Source organism: Candoia aspera, chromosome 3, assembly GCF_035149785.1.
Source record: "Candoia aspera isolate rCanAsp1 chromosome 3, rCanAsp1.hap2, whole genome shotgun sequence".
NCBI classification, from domain to species: domain Eukaryota; kingdom Metazoa; phylum Chordata; class Lepidosauria; order Squamata; family Boidae; genus Candoia; species Candoia aspera.
Window position 1 is genome coordinate 71,195,427 of NC_086155.1, and position 20,169 is coordinate 71,215,595.

Below are 20,169 nucleotides of genomic sequence, written 5' to 3' on the forward strand. Positions count from 1 at the left end.
TTTCCAACATTTCCAGTGTTCTCCCTAAAAAGAACATTTACTCTTGCCAGGTTTTTGGCCTTTCTATCAAAGGTGGGACATGGCACTCTGTATTAATATCACTCCTCCTTAGTACAGGTAGTCCTTGACTTATGACCATTCATTTAGTGACCGTTTGAAGTTACAATGGCACTGAAAAATGACTTGCGATTCATCCTCATACTTACGACCATCGCAGCATCCTTGCAGTCACGGTATCAAAATTCAGGAACTTGGCAAACCAGCATGTATTTACAACAGTCGCAGCATCCCAGGGTCATGTGATTGCAATTTGCGACCTTCCCAGCCAGCTTCTGACAAGCAAAGTCAATGGGAGAAGCCAGATTTGCTTAACAACCACGTGATTGACTTAATGACATGATAAAAGGTCGTAAAATCGGGCGTGGCTCACTTAATGATGGCCTCACTTAGTGACAAGTTCCGTTTCCAATTGTGGTCTTAAGTTGAGGACTACCTGTAATTGCTCCAACTGTGCCATGGAAGAAGATACTGTTTTTTCCGTATTAGCTGAAAAATCCTTAGAAATCTTTTAAAAGGTAGCAAAGCACTCTTTAGTCATCACTGTAATGAAACTCTGGGTATAATTAAGTTCTGATAGATTGTTCCATGTCAAAAGGTAATTAGCTGTGTTTTTCTCTTAATATTTAGTTTATTACATGTTTGATGTGTTATATATAGAATGTTGGTCTATGATCACAAATAAAATTTTATATTTAATACTATTCCTGTTTCTTCTAGAAGTAGGGAGAGAAGTATATGTGTCCCCATGTGTTTCTTGTGTGAGACAGAATTGTGTATGAGATTGGTGGATATATGCAGATTGGGATCTACTGCTTTTATCAGAAATTTTAATCAGTAGTAATTAATGCTTTTGTTTTGTTTTGTTTTGTTTTTGTCTTAACCTTCCTTTTTTGGAGTGTGGCTTTTGGCAAGCATATATATGGCACACATATGCCTGTGCAAATCTGTCACATGCATAAATACCTTTTGGTAAATATGTCACATGTATATAAGGCTGTTTTTCAGCTAGACTTAGCAACTCTAAATTAATAAGGGGAGAAGCTTTCCACAGTATTTTTGTCTGTCTACACACAAACACACACATGCGTGTGCATGCATGTGTGCATATAAGTATGTGCATGTGCATTCATTCTGTCTACTCTTCATTTGCGGGAGGATCATAATCTTTTGGGGAAATAAATTCTGTTCTTTAAATATTGGTTAAAGTTTTTTTAATATTTTGGGACCAGGTAACTTCAAGAACTGTTCAAGTTCATAAATAATACTATTACTAGCTAATTTAAGATGAACATACAGTCAGTGTGTTTTTCTTTGTCTCATCCTTTATGATGTAAAATGGTGAATAGGTGAAATAAAAAAATTCCAATGATAGTATTGAAACTGAAATATTTTCCATGTGTGTATTTACTGGGCTGCTTCTATTTTTAGTTTTCAGATATTTGTTAAAATACTGCTTTTTTATGTTTTAATGTGGAGATTTGCTTTGCTTTATTTGCTGTACTCATCTTTTAATTGGACCTATTGTTTTAAGATATCTGTTGTGTCTATTTTGCTGCGTTATGTTGTTAAGAGTCAAGTAGAGTTAATAGAAATAATTGCTTCTATCTTTGTTACATTGTTTCTAAGGAGGAAACTATAAAGGATTCATCAGGTCAAGAGGATGAGACACAGTCCTCCAATGGTGATCCAGTTCCATCTGTTGTACCAGAAATAATTCGACCACGGCGTTGTAAATACTTTGATACAAGTATGTATTTTCTAAATCAGTTTTCGAACGTTTTAATAATGCATGGAAGCTGTACAAATATTTGGGCATTCTCATACACAGTAAATGAACATCAGGAAAGCTAGAACCATTGCTAAATGATGAAATCTGGAATTTTGAACCAGGTTGAAGATTATGAAATCTACTTTATGTGTAGAAATTTGGACGAATTTAACAAAGGCAGTGATTTTTTTTTTCTCTAGTTGAAATCTTCTAGATGTATGGAAAAAGTCTCCCTCCTTAGCTCTCTACTATTTTAAAAGCATCTGCAAGGAGAGAAGTGTTTTCTTGTGGGAGGAGAATGTTTAGGAACCTCAGAGCTCTTATCAACTGCTGGTTGGAAACAATAAGACCCTTCTGTACAAATGAAAGGCTGTCTTTCCATTATAGAGAAAGACAAATAGTAGTCGCTGCTTGTCTTTTTACAGGGGCAGTGCTTATCAAGGGATTAATTGAGTGGGGAGTGGGAGAGTGATCCTCTCCAGAGCCTTGTCTCTTGATATCGTTGGATCCACTGAGGAACATGTTAGAACGTGTTTTCTGTGAATTAATTAAAGATATGCTAGTTGGTGTTGAAAATTCTGAATTCCATATTTGAATAACAAGATCTTCTGCCCTACTTTCTAATACTTCATTTCTATCAAGAGTATAACCTGCACAATTAAGTATAAAAACTGAATTTTTATCACACCACAATCCAGGTATATATATATAGCCTACGTGATGCTATTACTGCATTCAAGTGAGAGAATCCTCTGTGCTCTGGAAGAACATTTCTAAGTGCTGAATATCTTTTCTCTTGTTTGCTGGTGAGATAGTAAGCTTTGAGCACTATCACTCTGAATGTTGAAGGGTGGGAAAAGAGGAGGGGGTTCTTGAAGAGGGGAAATAGTTGCTGGCAGATTATTAAGCCAGGGATTCTCCATTCCTGGTGTTCACAGCTAATATTTGGAAAACCGGTTAGAGAAATAGGGACTGACATGATGTTATTTCTGGCCCAATCAGTGCTCTAATATTCGTATTTCTCTGTATGAATGCTAAGAATTTTAACTAGCTTTTCTTCCATTATGCTGCCTAACTGCTTTTTGCCTAGCTCATTTCTACTTATGTACAAATGTGTATGAGCAGAAATGCTCTTAGCATACAGTTAGTGAGTCCCAAGAATATAAATAGTTTAGTTGTGTATCTTACCAAAACTAACATATGATATGGCTGGTTTTTTAACCTATGAATCTCTTCTTTAAATTATCATTTGTACTTCTCTCTCCTGTATGGAACTTGTGGGATGATGAAATGGCTACATAAAATTATTTTATGATGAATTGCTTAGCTAATACATTCTGAAACATTTGTATACATCCTTCCAATGTATGTCCCTGAAAGAATATAGTTAATTTTTAGCTGTGTGAATCTTTTTTCCCCTGTTCTTTGTATATGTTCAGAAGCCTATTTCTAATTTTTTTTTTTAAGTATTACATGCTAAGTTTTGCCTGTGTTGGACAACAGTTTGTTTTCATTTGAATGCTATGTTTTTTGTGACTTTCAAGATGTAGATGTTTCTAAGCAACATCTCACTGTATGTATCAACTCTTTAGCAATGGTGTTTGCTTAAAATGACTATACTAGAGTGTGGTATTTTTCAAATTGGAAACCTCCTAAGTTGCTGTTGTTCAGAGTATTATTCAGTCAGGATATACCTACCACAATTAGTCACACAGAGTTGGTTGTGACATCATAGTTCAATATTTAATTAACCAACCAGATAATGGGTCTTGAAAAATCTGTCTGTAGAAAATAATTCATTTGAAGAAATGTAAATTCTGGATAACTGTAAGTGACAGTTGTTGATTTTCTTAATATAGATAGTGAAATAGAAGAGGAATCTGAAGAAGACGAAGACTATATTCCTTCAGAAGACTGGAAAAAAGTAAACACTTGAGCTTTGTGATAAACTATATCAACAAATATGGCTATTATACAAATTAATTTATGCAAAAAATCATTCCCAGTATTATGAGTATTCAAATCTTCTTATGAAGGGTTATCCCAGCTAGAGGGGACCCAAGGAGCCTTTACAGTTAAGCCATTTGAAGGTTATATTTGAATGATCTCACAGGCTGGGTACTTGGCCAGCAGATCTGTAGTTTTCTTGGCATCCAGCTATAGTTTATTTAAAAACTCCTAACTCTGTCTTAAATAAAATCGTTGTTGAAATCCTGTGGTTGTTAAATGCATTGAGCATTTAAGAGGACTGAGTTAATATAGGGGGTGGGGGGTGTTGTTTGAACAAAACATGTTTTTGTTAGTTACATCTGTGATTTTATTATGCATGTCGTTTCGTGGCATTTCCCTCCCCCCCTTATCCAAATGATGCTAGCTGAAAAAAAATACTTGACTGTTAATTGCGACTGCTTGATAACTAGTTGCCAAGTTGAAAAGTTTGTTCTGACTCAGTGCAGAATGTTTTTTTTTAATCTGACAGTTTTGCTTATAAACTGGATCATTTATTACTTTGGTGCACTTTTTTCATCCACATACAAGAAGTCAGAATTCCAGAGAATCCTGTCTTATCATTCATGAGCAATGGGCTTCTTCCAGCAAAGAAAAACTTAATGTTATAAGCAAGTAATTTGCTTTGTCACTTTCCTAACTAGACACAAGCTGAAGTTACAGTTTATAGTCGCTGCCAATTCTTGGTGCATTTGGCAGCAGGAAGCCCAGAATTTGGATCTAAAGTTAATCTTTTCTTTGTTTCTGAGTTCCTGATTTGTTTAGCCACTCCTGGTAGGATCAAGTGGGAAGTTTCTGAAAAATGCTGCAGAATCTGGCATTTTTATTGGCAAATTTGGTTATTATTAAGCCCATGTAAGGGTTTACATTGAATAAAGATGTCAATATATGAACAAATATACTTATTTCACAGTTTTAAAATGTTTTTATTGCAATTGATACTTAGTTATGTTTCTAGTTATTGAACGTTATGGTGTTTGATCTGTGATTACAAACAATTTATATTTTTTCCAAACAGGAAATTATGGTGGGTTCCATGTATCAAGCTGAAATTCCAGTTGGTATATCTAAATATAAAGAGAATGAGAAAGGTAAGGTAATTGTTGTTAAAGTTAAAGTTACTATGGTAATTTAGTTGAATTAAGGTTTAGGTCAAGATTTTAGGTAAGTTCTTCAGTTTAATAAGATTGATTTATAAAAATCTATCAATTCACATGTTACCATGTGATTTTTACACATGAAATGAATATGACAAAAGTAATTACCTAATGTTTTTACCAGGTTAGAATGGCCATGAGAATAAGGTATAAGATACACAGAGAGTAAGGGATGTTGCAAACGCTTGTGCATGGCTTCCTTATCAGTACAAAGTTACAAAACTGGATTGCCCATTATCAGGTGCATGTATCCTTGTATTGCATCTCCCATACATGGATCTTCAGAACTCCTCTAATATCCCACAAAACTGGTCCCTGGTGCCAAAAAAGTTGGGGACCACCGCTATATATTATTGAATGGGATGGAATTTACACAGAAACCAGCATATATTAACGGCCGCCATAATGGTGGAAACCATCTTTCAGAAATTCTAACTGTGGTGCTTTGGAGGTTGCAGAAACTTTAAGAACAACTTAATAGTTGAGCAACTCAGCCAGATCCTGGCAGTTGGAATCTTGATATATATTCTACTGAGATAGATTTAATTCTGATTAATTTAGAACAGTTGGTTCTGTTATTCCATGCTTCTTTCTTAATTAGGGTTCCTAATGTCTTGATTCTACTATTGGCTACATTTATGGAAGACTTTGAATTAAGATCTTTTTATATTAAAAGGAAAAAGTTATAAAATTAAATGACATTACAGTTTTCATCATTCTGGTTTTATATGAGCTTCGCAGCATTTATAGGTGTCAGATTTGGTAACATCCTTTTTATATATAGCTGGCAGTTTATAGAGAAGTTTTAGAACAGTTACTGCAAGGGATGCTCAGAAGCAAAGAGCAGGATATTTTTGCTATGATATTTCAAAGAAGATTTTTAATATGCAAGTACTAGTTTTTCCGTATATATAAATATTAGAAAATAGTTACTGGACATTTGCTCTAAAAATTGTATTTTCTATGTAAAATTGATTAAGCAAAAGTAATGTCTTTAGAAGTCTCGTTTGCACTTATCTGGAACTGGATGAAATAAACTGAACTTAAAAAATAAGTAGGATGAGACACTTTCCAGAATCTCTCTGCTAGAGAAAATGCTTTAGTCAGGAACAGGATTTCCCCTCTTTGATTCAGGTCTCCTATTTTTCAGTAATATTTAAGAAACAGAAATTTGTGATTTGTGTAGAGGTAAGATAAAATGAAAATAATTAGCTGATTCTTTAGAAGATAAGCTTAAATACTGTTAGGAATCGTAATTATTTGTCTCTAATTTTAGTGTATGAAAATGATGATCAATTGCTATGGAATCCAGATTACTTGACTGAAGACAAAGTGATCGAATTCCTTAATGAAGCCTCTAGACGAACAGGTGATGAGAGAGGAATTGATGCAATTCCTGAAGGATCTCATATTAAAGATAATGAACAGGTATATCAAATATATGGAAATCTTCATTTGCCAATAGAACTTTGGATTCAGCAGAGCTTTTCTATTGCTGAAAAGGAAGTCAGTCTTCAGCAGTTTCCTCCATCCTCATTTTGTTGCCTACATTTTTATAAAAATTTGCCCTGGAGGGTTGTGAGCTGTCCAGAACAGTGGAAGAAAATATTGCAGATGATGAAAAGAGACAGGAAATCAGGGAAAATTGGTTCATTTTTTCCACCAGCAGAGGCATTTTAAGCAGGTCTCCCTTTTAGGATGCTCCTGTCAGAGGAATAACATTCTAGATCCAATCCATCACTTTTTGGAATATCTTGAGGAGAAGACTCAGAATTTTTATATTAGTTACAGAAAAAACTAAAGGTTATATTTCATACTGCTGGAGCTCTCCCAGTTTTAATATTCAAATTTTTAAAATGAAGCCTGAGAAGACAATTTGGACTTCTTCTTTTGCAGGCTTTGTATGAATTGGTGAAGTGTAATTTTGATACAGATGAGGCATTAAGAAGATTGAGATTTAATGTAAAAGCAGCCCGAGGTGTGTATGTTTTATTCTTTTTAATGTGTTTTGCTATTGTGAATGTTTACATCATTTTCAAAACAGTTTCTTACTATAGATCAATATCTGTACCATCCAGTGATCTTCATACTTACTTCAGTTGAATGTTTGATCCTCCCTCTTAAGCTTCTGTTCTGTGGTATACACATATATTACAGTAGCCATATTTTCACTCGATGCAGATATGGAGAAAGAGAATTCATCTGAAGATGCCATGTGATGTGGGGGGGGGGGCGGGACAGGGAGGGTCTAATTCATAGCCACATCTTTTGCTATGGAGGTATTTCCTTAGTCCGTTGCTTATCTTGAGACTTAGCATGCACATGTAGAAAAAGATAATGATGGCAACTTATTGTACTATATTTTCACAATACAGTGACTTTGTAAGCCTATATGAAAGTGAAGAACTTCTGTGCAGAAGAGATTTTGCCTGTTCTAAATAAGAAAAAGAAGGACAGAGGAGAAGAGAGTGGTCCCTTGCTGGATTCTGCTTTCTAAAACAATCCCCAACCCTATTCCAGAGCTGGAAATAAATTAGGCAGGAAGAAGATGCTTACAATATTAAACATTTGCTCCCCTTCCCCATACACTCTTTTAAATACACTGTGAGTAGCTTCCCAGTCTCCAAATAGTTATATGTAAATGAAACATGGCATTTAAAGTGGTCCTGTATCAAAAATGAAACATTTTATCAGTTTTAATACTTAAGAATTCATATGTTGGTTTCCTTCTTTGATCTGCAGTTTCTCATTAATCTACATATTGTGTTATTTTAATTCAGAGGAGCTGTCTGTCTGGACAGAAGAAGAATGTAGAAATTTTGAACAAGGTTTGAAGGCTTATGGAAAAGATTTTCACTTAATCCAAGCAAACAAGGTTAGTAACTTGTATAATGATAAAAGGCATTAAGTGCAGAAGTGTAAATGCCTCATCAGATACTGATGGTAAAAAATAGGCCTGATGACTAGTATTTGGGTTGCTTCAGAAGGGAAGAACCTGGCTTCTCTTCATAGCTGATTCTTCGTTTTGTTCCCCCCTCAAAATTATTACACAGTAGCCCGGATTAAAAAGGGTATGTATGTATGTATGCATAGTAGTAGATATAGTCTACTTTGTTTTCTTTCAGACTTACAGTAATTAAATTCCACTATTGGTAAGATGGCCAATAAAAGAACCAAATGGACTTTGGGGCCAAGCGTTTTGTGTCACCCATGAGGTCATCTACTGGCATTTCACTTACTGAGGGACAGTTTTTATGTAGTGAGAAGCCATTTCTTACTACCTTACCTAGCCCCCGGAAAATCACGATTCTAAATTGCACAAGGTGTCTAAAATATTTTTTTTAAAGGATTATGCTTTAGACGCGGTGGGGACGCGGTGGCGCTGCGGGTTAAACCGCTGAGCTGTCGATCGGAAGGTCGGCGGTTCGAAACCGCGCGGCGGGGTGAGCTCCCGTTGTTAATCCCAGCTCCTGCACACCAAGCAGTTCAAAAACATGCAAATGTGAGTAGATTAATTGGTACCGCTTCGGCGGGAAGGTAACGGCGTTCCGTGAGTCATGCTGGCCACATGACCCGGAAGTGTCCCTAGGGACAACGCCGGCTCCAAGGCTTTGAAACGGAGATGAGCACCGCCCCCTAGAGTCGGACTCGACTGGACTTTACGTCAAGGGAAACCTTTACCTTTACCTATGCTTTAGAAGGGAAGGATAAAAGGAGTTGCATTAAACTGGGTGGTAATACATTGGTCATGGTGCTGAGGCTATGTGATGACAGGCCATAGGTGATGGTGCTGATGTTGAAGGTTTTTTTTAGGAATGGTGAAGGTTTGTGGATGGCTCTGATGTTGCTGAGTCTTCAGTTGGTGTGACAGCAGCTTGTGGCAATGACAGCAGATTCTGAAGATAGCCTCAAGCATGAATCTCTGAGCTGCCAAGAAAGAAGGGCTGTTCTCTGGCCAGCACTGTGATCACTGGAGAAATTATTAGTAGTGATTATCTTCAGCCGCTGCCACTCAGCTGTTGAATCCCAGCATCGCAGGGCAATGGTGGGACTGGCTGTCCAGTGGACAGCTTTGGTGATGGCTTCATTGTGAACTGCTTTTCATCTGTGTGGAGTTGATATTCCCTAATGACAGTGTTTTGAAGGAGTTGAGAGCCCAGATGCTGGGTGCTGACAGGAATGTGAGTTGGACTGTGGTCCTGCAGGAGAACTAGCCAGTGTCTTGTGTGAGACCTACCATGCTGGATGGCAGTTACATGTAACAGGAACACATTCTGTTCTACTTGTCAGCTGCTCTGGAATTTTTCCATCTTTCCTCTGAAGAACTGGTTGGTTTCTGCCCTGTGTCTGGTCACTGGACTATTTAGTCTCTAATTTCACCTATAATAAGGTCTCCTTCATCCATGATTAAATGTGGATGAGAGAGCTGACTTGGCACATATTACTGGTTGGGTGCAGTGGGATGCCCCTTTCAGAAATGTGCCCACCCGGAGTTTGAGTGTGGCATCAGATACAATCTCAGAGAAGGCATGGAGAAGTGGCTATTTTCATCTGAAAAATGCTTGTGGCATTTAGGGATGCTGCTCTGCAGATAACAGGAGGTGAGACCCTGTTTGTGAAGTTGAGCTTTAGGGATCATACAAGACTGCTGCTATTGTACCAAATTCTCTGTTGTGTAGCTACCTCCCAACCTGAACTGCAGGATACTGTGCCTGAATTAGTAGTGGAGTTATCCAGGCTTATCATCTTGGGGGAATTCAATTTGCCTTCTCTCAGCACAGTTAGAAGTGGCTCATGAGTTCATGGCCACCATGGCAACTACGGAGATGATCCAGGTTATCAAAGGCCTGAGCAGCCTGAGGAGTATAGAATAGTTATTTAATCTGTGACCTGTAAGTTTAGAATTGTACTTCCAGCTGTCCCAGTTTGAAAAGTTAACTTGAATGAAATCACATTTTTAATTGTAACGAAAGCAATATTGTATTCTTGCTTATTTTTAATGTAGCACTTAAAGAGTGTTTCTAGCACTGACTTCATGAGACCTAAGTGTGACAAATGCAGTTCTTATTCTTGGTTGTAGAATGATATGCTCCTTTCATAAGTTGAATTTGACTTGCCTGTATTAACAGTGATTATCACTGATCACCAGTGGCTATTACTTAACCTTCATTAAGGCTGAGGCTGACCAAGTTGCCATATAACCATTTGCCATCCAACTTATACAGAGAATCTTGCCAACTTTAACCATGCTGAACTTTAGGGCTATGTTAGAGCCAGGGCATTAGCATGTGACAGCCTTGGAGAAACTACTAAATCCCAATTCATCTACAGGATTCTACACTGCTGATGCATGTCCTACTCCCCTCATGCTCCCCAGCTCTCTCCAACTCTCCAAGCAGTCATTATTTAATGTTCATCAGTAGCTTGTAGGCGTATTAGATCAAGCAGGCAGAGACATTATGGGGAAATTATGATTATGGCTTCTTGCTGCCTTTGAAGTGCTGCTGTCAATGCTATATTAAACTACGGTGTCTAATATGGTCAATATATCAGACGACATTTGACGTTGACCCCACCTCTCAAACCCTTTTGTTCATATTCTGCAAAAAAAAAAAATCACACTATTTGGTTGCCTATGCAATTATGGTACTAATACTACTGGATTGTACAGCACTTTTATGAGATGTAGCTCCTTGGATTGTACAGAGTTCTGTTTGTCTCTTTAAAGGCCTTTGCTTCCCAGAAGTATATTGAGTGTTTTCTAGGACTTTTGATTAGCTTCCTGGACACAATCCTTTGTTGCTGTCATTTAGCTAAAATGCTGAGTTCTTCTGTGGAACCTTTTCCCTATCCCTTTCTTAACAAGAGTTCAGTTACTAAGAACTTCATAATGTTTTGTGTGTATTATATCAAACAATTGTTCACCACATCTACTCCATGACTGGAATTCTTCTCCAGCAAACTCAGCAGGATTTTATTCTTTACCAGAAGCAGTAGTGTTTTGTTTTGTTTTTTGTACACGTTTTGAAAACTGATTTGCCTGAGGCTTGGCCTATAGAGGTCTATTTTTTATTACTGTTTGTATTCTAGTCTTACTGTCTTATTCTAGCATTATTTATTTAAGGAAGTGAATATGTAGGCAAGATTAGAGTACCAGTACAATGGTAATATTACATATTGGTTTTCCAACTAGATGATGATGATGATGATGATGATGATGATGATGATGATGATATGCTATTGTCTAGCTTTACAAAGCCAAAACAGGGGTGTTGCATGGTGGTTGAAAGGGAAAAAAAATTAAGAGAAGTTTGCTGTCTGGTGGCTTGTTGATAGGCTCTTGGCAACATGTTACACCTTGATGTAAATGTTCCAAATTGAATATTTGCTATAGATATGTCCTTCAATATGAATTTATATTAAAATAGATTATATATTTCATAATAAACACAGGTACGAACAAGATCTGTTGGAGAGTGTGTAGCATTTTACTATATGTGGAAAAAGTCAGAACGTTATGACTTCTTCGCTCAGCAGACACGATTTGGTAAAAAGAAGTACAATCTGCATCCTGGTGTAACGTAAGTCTTGTTGATTACTTGTCAGTTTTCTCATTTCGCACTGTACTAAAATCATTTTCAAAAAAACTATGGCTTTTCTAGTTAATTGGAAATGGAAAGTGTTTTTTCATAATCAATCTGAATACCACGTTTATATTACATTAGCATGTTGTCTTCTCAGAGGTAGAGATGCTTGTTGTTGTTTATTCGTTCAGTTGCTTCCGACTCTTCGTGACTTATTGGACCAGCCCACGCCAAAGCTTCCTGTTGGTTGTCGCCACCCCCAGCTCCCGCAAGGTCAAGTCCATCACCTCTAGGATATCATCCATCCATCTTGCCCTTGGTCGGCCCCTCTTCCTTTTGGCTTCCACTCTCCCTAGCATCAGCATCTTCTCCAGGATGTCCTGTCTTCTCATTATGTGGCCAAAGTACTTCAGTTTTGCCTTTAATATCATTCCCTCAAGTGAGCAGTCTGGCTTTATTTCCTGGAGGATGGACTGGTTTGATCTTCTGGCAGTCCAAGGCACTCTCAGAATTTTCCTCCAACACCACAGGTCAAAAGCATCTATCTTCCTTTGCTCAGCCTTCCCTATGGTCCAGCTCTCGCAGCCATATGTTACTACACGGAACACCATTGCTTTAACTATGCGGACCTTTGTTGTCAGTGTGATGTCTCTGCTCTTAACTATTTTATCAAGATTTGTCATTGCTCTCCTCCCAAAAATTAAACGTCTTCTGATTTCCTGGCTGCAGTCAGCATCTGCAGTAATCTTTGCTCCTAGAAATACAAAGTCTGTCACTGCCTCTACGTTTTCTCCCTCTATTTGCCAATTATCAATCAAGCTGGTTGCCATAATCTTGGTTTTTTTGAGGTTTAGCTGCAAGCCAGCTTTTGCACTTTCTTCTTTCACCTTCATCATAAGGCTCCTCAGTTCCTCTTCACTTTCAGCCATCAAAGTGGTATCATCTGCAAATCTGAGATTGTTCATGTTTCTTCCAGTGATTTTACCCCAGCCTTGGATTCATCAAGCCCAGCATGTCACATAATGTGTTCTGCATACAAGTTGAATAGGTAGGGTGAGAGTATACAGCCCTGCCGTACTCCTTTCCCAATCCGAAACCAGTCCATTGTTCCATGGTCTGTCCTTATTGTTGCTACTTGGTCGTTATACAGATTCCTCAGGAGGCAGACAAGATGACTTGGTATCCCCATACCACTAAGAACTTGCCACAATTTGTGATGGTCCACACAGTCAAAGGCTTTAGAATAGTCAGTAAAACAGAAATAGATGTTTTTCTGAAACTCCCTGGCTTTTTCCATTATCCAGCAGGTATTGGCAATTTGGTCCCAAGTTCCTCTGCCTTTTCTAAACCCAGCTTGTACATCTGGCAATTCTCGCTCCATGAATTGCTGAAGTCTACCTTGCAGGATCTTGAGCATTACCTTACTGGCATGTGAAATGAGTGCCACTGTTCGATAGTTTGAGCATTCTTTAGCATTTCCCTTTTTTGGTATGGGGATATAAGGTGATTTTTTCCAATCTGATGGCCATTCTTGTGTTTTCCAAATTTGCTGGCATATGGCATGCATCACCTTGACAGCATCATCTTGCAAGATTTTAAACAGTTCAGCTGGGATGCTGTCATCTCCTGCTGCCTTGTTGTTAGCAATGCTTCTTAAGGCCCATTCAACCTCACTCTTCAGGATGTCTGGCTCTAGCTCACTGACCACACCGTCAAAGCTATCCTCGATATTGTTATCCTTCCTATATTCTTGTTATCTTCTATATATTCTTGCCACCTTTTCTTGATCTCTTCTTCTTCTGTTAGGTCCTTGCCATCTTTGTTTTTGATCATACCCATTTTGGCCTGGAATTTACCTCCGATGTTTCTAATTTTCTGGAAGAGGTTGCTTGTGCTTCCTATTCTATTGTCTTCTTCCACTTCCACGCATTGCTTGTTTAAAAATAATTCCTTATCACTTCTGGCTAACCTCTGGAATTTTGCATTTAATTGGGCATATCTCCCCCTATCACTGTTGCCTTTTGCTTTCCTTCTTTCTTGGGCTACTTCTAGTGTCTCAGCAGACAGCCATTTTGCCTTCTTGGTTTTCTCTTTCTTTGGGATGTATTTTGTCACTGCCTCCTGAACAATGTTGTAAACTTCTGTCCATAGTTCTTCCGGGACCCTATCTACTAAGTCCAGTCCCTTAAATCTATTCTTCACCTCCACTGCATATTCCTTAGGAATATTAGTGAGCTCATATCTAGCTGATCTGTGGGTCTTCCCTAATCTCTTGAGTCTGATCCTAAATTGTGTAAGAAGAGGTTCATGATCTGAACTACAGTCAGCTCCAGGTCTTGTTTTTACCAACTGTATAGATGTCCGCCACCTTTGGCTGCAAAGGATGTAGTCAATCTGATTTCGGTGTTGTCCATCTGGTGAAGTCCATGCATAAAGCCGTCTCTTAGGTTGTTGGAAGAGAGTGTTTGTTATGCTGAGTGAGTTGTCTTGACAAAATTCTATCAGCCTATGTCCTGCTTTGTTTTGTTCTCCCAGGCCATGCTTACCTGTAGAGATGCTATTATTACTTTATTTACTACAATTTTTATCCTTTCTTCCAAAGGTCCAGATCATCTCTCTCCTTTTCCCACAAGTATGCCCTAAATAACTGGTGACAATAGGAAAAGTTGTTGAATGGGAATTTTAACTGAGAAGTTCCTCTGATCTCTTGAATTTTAGTTATGGTTTTCCTACCACCTATTAGATTGAAAATTATTTGATTTATATACAATTTTGTGAGGCCTCTAAAGTAATGTATAATGTATGTTATCTGAGAGCTGTATAGCTATGTCATGCCCCAAAAGAGAAGTGTATAAAATTAAAGCCAAGCTCTTTGGCTGACTCCCTCCTTCTATTTTTTTTTAAAGGGCATGGAATGGGAGGAGCTTGTTAAAGATGCCACTTTACCTCAAGAATGTCTATCCACATTTCAACAACAAATAGTCCCAGGTCGCTTAGGAATAAAGCCAAAAATACATAGTAAAAGAATATGAATACAACAGACAGTAGATAGAAGTATCATAAAAATAGCTGTTTAAAAAGCTACCAGCTTGGTATAGAAAAGTTACTTCAGGCAAGCCTTTGTTTATTGTTTGTCTGTATAATAAATCTCCGTTCAAAATTTAAAATGGATTATGCTCTGAATGCTTTAAAAGGACATTTTCCATTAAGGCTTATCATATTAGAATGATGCGTTAGGATTACAGGTAGTCCTCGCTTGCTGACCACAATTGGGACTGGCAACCTTGTCATTAAATGCCACGGTTGTTAAGCGAGACATCACATGACTGCAATGGGCTTACAACGCCATTTCTGCTGCAGTCATTAATTGAATGACTCATGGTCATTAAGCAAGACCTTACATGACCACAACCTGCAATTTTACTGCTGGTTTCTCCATTACTCTGCTTGTCAGAAGCCATCTGTAAAGCGTGCAAATGACAATCACTTGACCAAAGGATGCTGTAACAGTCATAAGTGCAAGGACTGGTCATAAAATTACTTTTTCACCACCATCATAACTTTGAACAATCGCTAAGTAAGGCAGTCATTAAGTGAGGACTACCTGTGCTCCTTAGTACTTTGAGCAAGAAATAGACATTATAAGCAGCAAATCATATGCCACATTGTAAACAAGTTAGTTGTTGAATTTCTAGGGTTTTACCTCTATATTACTTTTTATCAATACATATTCATTGGATTTGAGCTTTATACCTTGTTCAGTAATAAAATTTGCCTATATTAGACAAATAGTAAATATTTGCCTAATATAGTTTGTGTGGTTTTGCCTTAGTGCAATATGATTTAATGTATGTGCAAACCAGGCAAATGTGACTTCTTCAATAATAATTATAATTTTAAAATCCTGGCTTAGCATTATGTGAATGCAGATTATTCAATGTAGGACCATATCTTGTAGGAAATTATAGTGAAACATACCTGAAGAGCAAATTTCTTATTTTAAAAGGGACTACATGGATCGTCTTTTAGATGAAAGTGAAAGTGCTGCATCCAGCAGAGCTCCTAGCCCTCCTCCTACAACTTCCAATAGCAGCACCAGCCATTCAGAAAGAGAGGATAGCACAACCAGCAATAGTAATCAAAATGGTAGGTAAAATATATCTTCTTCCATCTAAATTCCCTAATAGTATACTCTTTAAGTCAACAAAGTATTCCTCTGTACATTTTTACATTTGTGAGTTGTGGTTTTTTGTTTTTTTTAAGATGCGAACTACAATATTCAATTCTGCAAAAATGTGTTTGAGGGCAGAAAGGTACTTGGCTCATGTACAATCTGCAGCCTCTGAATCACATGGCTCTCTTAAATACTTTGTCTATTTATTTGTCTGTTAGATTAATATTTTACCTTTCTCAAATAGCTCAGTGTGGTACTCCTTCCTCGTGTTTTCCCCTCAGCTCCTCCACTATGGGGTAGGTTGGCCTGAGAGAGAACGACTGGCCCAAGCTGATCCATGGAACTTCCATGGCTATGAGTAAATTCAAAATCGGGCCTTCCCAGTCCTAGTCTAACATCTCAGTGCAGCCCTAGAGACATCTGAAATTATAATTTCAAGCATATAGAAGTGGGGAAAAATACATACCAGATGGTAACCATTATCTAAATGTGAAGAAAGTAAAATCAAATTTAGTTTGGGGCATGGTATCACCAACCACTTTTGTAGAATATCACTCACCCGCTTAAAAGCTAAGCAGTTACAAATTGGGCAAGTTTGTATTCTGTATATATGATAGTGTTGTACATGTCCATCATTTTAAGTTTTGTTTTTGTGATTTGTTTTTAAAACGGTAGTTCTTTCTTTTCTGTTTTATATTACTCTTGCTTGTAGGTGTATCTACTAATGGGCCTAGTGAATTATCAAATAAAGATGACATGAAAATTGAAGGACTGCACATAAATGGACCAACAAGTGGCAAAAAAATGCATCTTGTAGATTTTGATACAAATGGTTATGAACCTGAAAACCTTTCCAATCATTCTAAACTTCCTCATTCAAATACAAGGAATGATCTTGAAGACAGAAATGAAAGGCCTGTGAAAAGGAGAAGAATCAACAGCAGTGACAAAGAGTGCACAGTTTCCTCTGAAATTTTCCCAGAAGCAGTAGCTCATGGAAATTTTGAAGAACAGGACACTGTGGGTGACTGAACATGTTAACATGTTTCTTTCAAATAGTTTTGTGGGATATCTGCATTTTCAGGGTTAACAGGTTCTTTTTACAGATTCAAATCCCATAATATAGTTTATGGAGATTTTGAAATGTATTTTAGTTGCTTCCTAGTCCTAGGTAAGGGTATAGTATACCTTTTAAAATCCTGAAATGCAGATGCAGTGGGTGGGAGAATTTTCTGTCAGAGAGCCAGTTGCTATAGGAGTGGTTGAGAGGTTTGTTTGTTCGTTTTTTAAGGCAGATTTCTGCAGATTACTTCAGGGCACTAACCTGTTATGTAAAATATACTTTGAAAAATAGTCAGCTTAAAATTCCTAAGCAGAATTGATAAAACAGAAGTGAAGAAAGAAGCAATATTAAACAGTTTAAAGAATGCCTGTAAATCCTGAAAGTTGCATGAGAATTCATTCATGTGTGTGTGTGTATATGTGTGTGTTTCTCTCTCTCTCTCTCTCTCTCTCTCTCTGTGTACATATATATATATATATATATATATGAATGAATTATATTTTTAAAATAAACCAAGAGGTTTGTATGTAAAATTGTTGACATCAGTGATGTCTTTCCATATTCTTATCTGGAAATAAGAAATACTTTCTGTATTTTTCCAGATTTTGTAGCCTTTGAAAGATTTTTACAATACTAAAAAGAAGTGTGTAATTTTCATAATTTGTACAGTATGGTAAAGTTTGATCTTCTGAGAGTTGATCTTCTGAGGAATTGTCAGCTTCACTTTATTTTGCTAAAGCTTTTTTTATTAATAAAAGTCAAGTTTTAGAAACCAGTAGAAATTTTAAATATTTAAAATGCATACCCAATTATGAATATCAGAATTTTCAAACTTATATCTTGGGACAAATGGTGACTTAAAATTTTTAGATTAGCATGATGCTTTGATTGCACAGATGTTCTTGCTTTTATAATTGTTTTTCAGATTTCTTTTTATGAGATAGAATCTTAAAAATCAGCTAAAGGCTTTAATGTTGCTAACTCTTGTTAGTCAAGGTCATCCATTACATTATTTATCAGTTTATCTGTACATTTCAGTGAGCACAGTAGAATTAGGAAGCGAGTCAATTAAATCTGGCTACCTTGAGGAGGAACTAATGCACAGCCTGTATGCTATGGGGCCTTATGCTGTATCCAACAAATCCATGGATTCACTGCTTCTGAGGAAGTAGAAAAGTGGGGATAGTAGTTATTAGGGCATGTATGTGTATCAATATGCACACATATGAGGTACTGTAAGGATTGTTAACCTGTTTTTTATATTAGAAACCCTTTTCAGTCTGGGGATAGTTTCAGGAGCGACAGTTCGCATACATAAAAGGATTTGGATTATGGCCATAATGAAGGTTTACAGAATCAAGCACTCAGTGACATATACAGTCTTTCTTTTTGTTGCCACATTGACTATATAAAATAAAGTTAACAATGTCTTGGAGCTTACTTGAAATGTTACAACTATAGCTTCACATTATCTGATCATTTAATGATTTGGCGAAATGCACAGTGTTTGATTTTAATCATGAACTCCAGTAGACTTTTAGATAGTCCTAACATAATTCTGTCGTAGGTATTCCTGAAGTTACCTACTTTTAGCCTTCTGCTTTCCCATGAGACATTTTGATGAATTCCATGATTTAATATGACAGGACTAGTATTTATTGTCTGCTGCTCACAAGCAGTATACTGTATCTCAATACATGTATAGATGAAATATTTAATCTTTTAAACTTTACTGCGTTAGGAAAAGTGCCATGGCTGACCAAACCCAGTTTTGTTAATATGAAAATCCAAAGTTTTCTAGCCTCGTATCAAAGATTATGTTTTAAAAGGTATATCAAAGCAAGGCAGTGCAATGCTTTTAGAAATCTTACTGCAACTTTGAAGGCCTATTTTCTGTTCCTTGTCTGTATTTTTGCAGGTTGGAAATGCTTGCAAGACTGTTCATAGGAAAGTTTATAAATATATTGTTCTCAGGCTTGTAAGTAAAATATAGCACTGTGTACATTTTTCAGAAATTTTACTTTGGTCTTTAATCTTACCTTTAATGGTATGCCTAAGAAAATCCTGACATTCCATACTCACTATGTAATGCTCAGCTGTTTTTAAGTATTTAATTGTAATGTGCATCTCATTTATGCAGGTGTTTATACAATATTTTATTCATGTTCTTTAAAATCCAGCCACTATAACTTGATGAAGACATTGCACTAGTAGTACTATTTAAAAATCTTGTAATTTAGTAACCAGTTCAAACAGCTTTTAGTACAGTTTGGAAAAGATGAAACCCATTGCTTCCAAATTGGATTGAAAAGTCAGTACAGCTTGTGTATAGTGATTGTAATGTATATTTTAAGCACTATTGTGTCCTGATCCATAAAGTGCATTGTGTGCAGTCTGAATCAAACCTTCAGTTCAACAGGCCTGACTGTTGGCTTTATAAAGGGTTTAAAGTGATATTTTGAAAGAAATCAAAACAAAAATTGCAAAGTAGTTTTTATAAATTTTTCACATAGTAATTTTGCACTGTTGGTAATACCTGTGTCTCTTACCTAGCTCCCTGTCTGCAATTCTGGAAAAGCTTATTAAAGTATTTTTTTAAACATATTGCTTTATAAATACAAATATTGAGTACTTAAGAGTGGAATTTGTTTCTTTTAAGATAATGTGAAAATGCTACTTAATAATTCGGGAGCGAATACTTGAACTGTTCAACAATTGTTTTAGCGAACCTCTGCACTTGGACAGAAAATTCTGTCCTACACACTAGAGTTTCAAACTAAATTCTAGATATATAAAAGGATTTTTAAAAAATCCAATTAGGGATAAACTGAGATGTATAGATTCTTGCTGTGAAATTAGATGTGTAATATCTAAATCTATGAATACTTTTGTTGAGGATATTTACCAATAAAATATAACCATTTCCTGATATACAACAGAATATAGAGCTTAATTGTTGTAATAAAGAAACAGATTACTATTAAAAGTATTGAAAAATTAACTAGCCCAGATAGAATTTCATCAAGTTTCTTAGATTATAGATGATTTTTTTAGATTCATTCATATCTCAGTAAAGAAAAATGAAAAGTCGTTAAGTATGATTTAATAAACAAGGAAGTGTTTGTTAAAGCCTGAATCTTGTAGGACTATATTCATGTAAATATAAATTTAAACATTATAGTGGCTGGAGTTAGTTAAGGCGCTAGGAAATTTTAAAAGGAAGATCAAACAATTCATATTTTATGAGAATTTGCATGGAAAATCAGAAAAATACTAAACTGTTATGCCATGTTTCTATTTTATATAAAATAGAAACAGGAAATAAAACAATTCTAAAGAATGATCTGTAATCTTCC

The 20,169-nt window shown here is 36.5% G+C and overlaps 1 protein-coding gene across 3 annotated transcripts in view; it reads left to right on the forward strand.

Annotated features, from left to right (window-relative positions):
- The window catches only part of MIER1 (MIER1 transcriptional regulator), a 53,399-nt gene extending 33,982 nt beyond the window's left edge, over positions 1 to 19,417 (forward strand). For all 3 annotated transcript variants that reach the window (XM_063298084.1, XM_063298086.1, XM_063298085.1), the window contains 9 exons: positions 1,687 to 1,807; positions 3,688 to 3,752; positions 4,854 to 4,926; positions 6,269 to 6,420; positions 6,889 to 6,970; positions 7,773 to 7,867; positions 11,446 to 11,573; positions 15,583 to 15,722; positions 16,463 to 19,417. In XM_063298084.1, the coding sequence (XP_063154154.1) occupies positions 1,687 to 1,807; positions 3,688 to 3,752; positions 4,854 to 4,926; positions 6,269 to 6,420; positions 6,889 to 6,970; positions 7,773 to 7,867; positions 11,446 to 11,573; positions 15,583 to 15,722; positions 16,463 to 16,782 (1,176 nt within the window). In that variant the 3' untranslated portion in view covers positions 16,783 to 19,417. The remainder of the gene's footprint in view (positions 1 to 1,686; positions 1,808 to 3,687; positions 3,753 to 4,853; positions 4,927 to 6,268; positions 6,421 to 6,888; positions 6,971 to 7,772; positions 7,868 to 11,445; positions 11,574 to 15,582; positions 15,723 to 16,462) is intronic.
- Positions 19,418 to 20,169: the final 752 nt, after the last annotated feature.